General features: G+C 28.7%; 1 protein-coding gene across 1 annotated transcript; it reads left to right on the top strand.

The window, feature by feature from the left end:
- Positions 1 to 211: 211 nt before the first annotated feature.
- Positions 212 to 1,587, top strand: LOTGIDRAFT_134408 (hypothetical protein; the record flags this gene model as incomplete). Its single annotated transcript, XM_009068501.1, has 3 exons — positions 212 to 399; positions 628 to 730; positions 1,426 to 1,587. 3 exons carry the CDS (start codon positions 212 to 214, stop codon positions 1,585 to 1,587), a joined length of 453 nt encoding a protein of 150 aa, XP_009066749.1.
- Positions 1,588 to 2,155: the final 568 nt, after the last annotated feature.

Raw genomic sequence — 2,155 nt, 5'->3', positions numbered from 1 at the left:
AACTAGAATTTTGATTTTCAATCTTCACTGGTTACTCCCCTGTCTGAATATTGTCTGTTTTGTCATTAATGAAAAATACAGTGTGCCCATGCTCCAGCAGAAATCATACTTTCAAAAAGTGAAAGTGCCAGTGTATTTGCTGAAAGGGTGTGTATGTCTTTACTTCAGAATAGTAATAGTTCTGTCAATGGTGCTTATTCAGCACACTTTAATGCATCTCCTGACAATTTGTTTCTATTACAGACAGAGTAAGAGTGATATTAGTGAAAATAGAAGAGCCATGACTAAATTAAGATTGGCATCTGAAGTATGTAAACATACTTTATCAACATTACAAAATGCTCAATGTGCCGTTGATTCTCTATATGATGGTATAGACTTTCACTACAATGTTTCTAGGTTAGTGTAAATGAAATATAATTGTCGTTCTTTTTTTTGCTTTTTAATGTTCCTTCATGTTTTAAGATATGGAGGTCTGGTGGTGAAAATTTCTCATATTTATGAAATCCAGATAATTTGCTGCAAACTTTCAGATAAAGTACTTTTTATTGTTTTTATCAACTCCAAAATTTGACCTAAAATTTCATTTATGATTGACTTTTGATTATATTGTTTTACCAATTTCAGAGGTCGTTTTGAAGTCTTGTGTAATAATTTATTACAAGAAAGTATTCAATTAATAGAACAAATTTTACGAGAAACACAACTAAATAAATCAGATATTCAAAAGGTAAGCATTCAAAATATCCAATTAAAATCAGATGTCAATGTTTGTGATACTTGTGATCTAACTAGTTTTTTACTGTAGTCCTGTTCTAATGAACTTACCAAAGCATGTGGTGTAGCCTCTTCTTGATAACAATGACTAATTATTGGATTGTGAAACTCCAAGAGGCTGTCATTTTGATTTACTATGATTTTTCTATCCCACTATTTATTCCCTTTTTTTTAACAAGAATGTTCTACATTACATGCTTTGATATCCGACAAAAAAGAAATTTTTTTTATTTTAATCAACATAGGATATGCTGTATTTCTATGTATATTTTGTTGTATATTATGCTGTAAAGTTGTATTTCTATGTATATTTTGTTGTATATTATGCTGTAAAGTTGTATTTCTATGTATATTTTGTTGTATATTATGCTGTAAAGTTGTATTTCTATGTACAGTTTGTTGTATATTATGCTGTAAAGTTGTATTTCTATGTACAGTTTGTTGTATATTATGCTGTAAAGTTGTATTTCTATGTACAGTTTGTTGTATATTATGCTGTAAAGTTGTATTTCTATGTACAGTATGTTGTATATTATGCTGTAAAGTTGTATTTCTATGTACAGTATGTTGTATATTTCTATATATATTATGTTGTATATTTCTAATATTATGTTGTATATTTCTATGTATAATTATGTATATTTACAGGTTATATTATGTGGAGGAGGTAGTAATGTACCTATTTTACAGAAGACTATAGGAGATTATTTAAAGGAGTCAACTATATTATCATCTATTACCAGTGATGAGGTTATAGCTATAGGGGCTGCTAAACAGGTATGTCAACTCAATTATAATATGGATTTGTAACTTAGTAAATATATGTGTTGACATCCAGGGATGATAAAGACAGGTAAATTAGGGCTGGGCGATAATAGCTAAAGGGGATATCACGATATCAAGCATTATTATATCAATATAGCATTATTTATAAAGTATGCGCTTTCCTGGCAAATTTGTACTTTTCTGTATATCTGTGTTATACCATAGGTTGGGGGTCATTTAAGACTATTTTTATTCAAAATTTCCATTTTTTGTTTTTGTTTATTACATTTTATATATAGATTGATATGACATTGATCGTTTCAAATTAGAGTGAGCTGTTTCTCTTTAGATTTAGGAAGAAGACTTGTGTAACATATATTAATTGGTTTACAAAATTCAGCATTGTGGACAACATTTCCTTAATTTAAGCTTTGTCTTTTGCAGGCAGCTTTTTTAGTTGGTAAAGAAATGGAAGAAATAAAACAAAATGAAGAATCCTGTAAAATTAAATGTTTATCTAAAGCTGTTACTGTCAGGGTAGGTTCATTATTGTTGTTTTTTTAAAAGACGGAAGTTCCTCATGTTGAAAAATGTCTGTACTATTATAGATGAA

Source organism: Lottia gigantea (genome assembly GCF_000327385.1).
Source record: "Lottia gigantea unplaced genomic scaffold LOTGIsca_90, whole genome shotgun sequence".
NCBI classification, from domain to species: Eukaryota; Metazoa; Mollusca; class Gastropoda; family Lottiidae; genus Lottia; species Lottia gigantea.
Note: the sequence above shows the minus strand (reverse complement) of the source record. Positions and strands in the feature narration are given on the sequence as shown.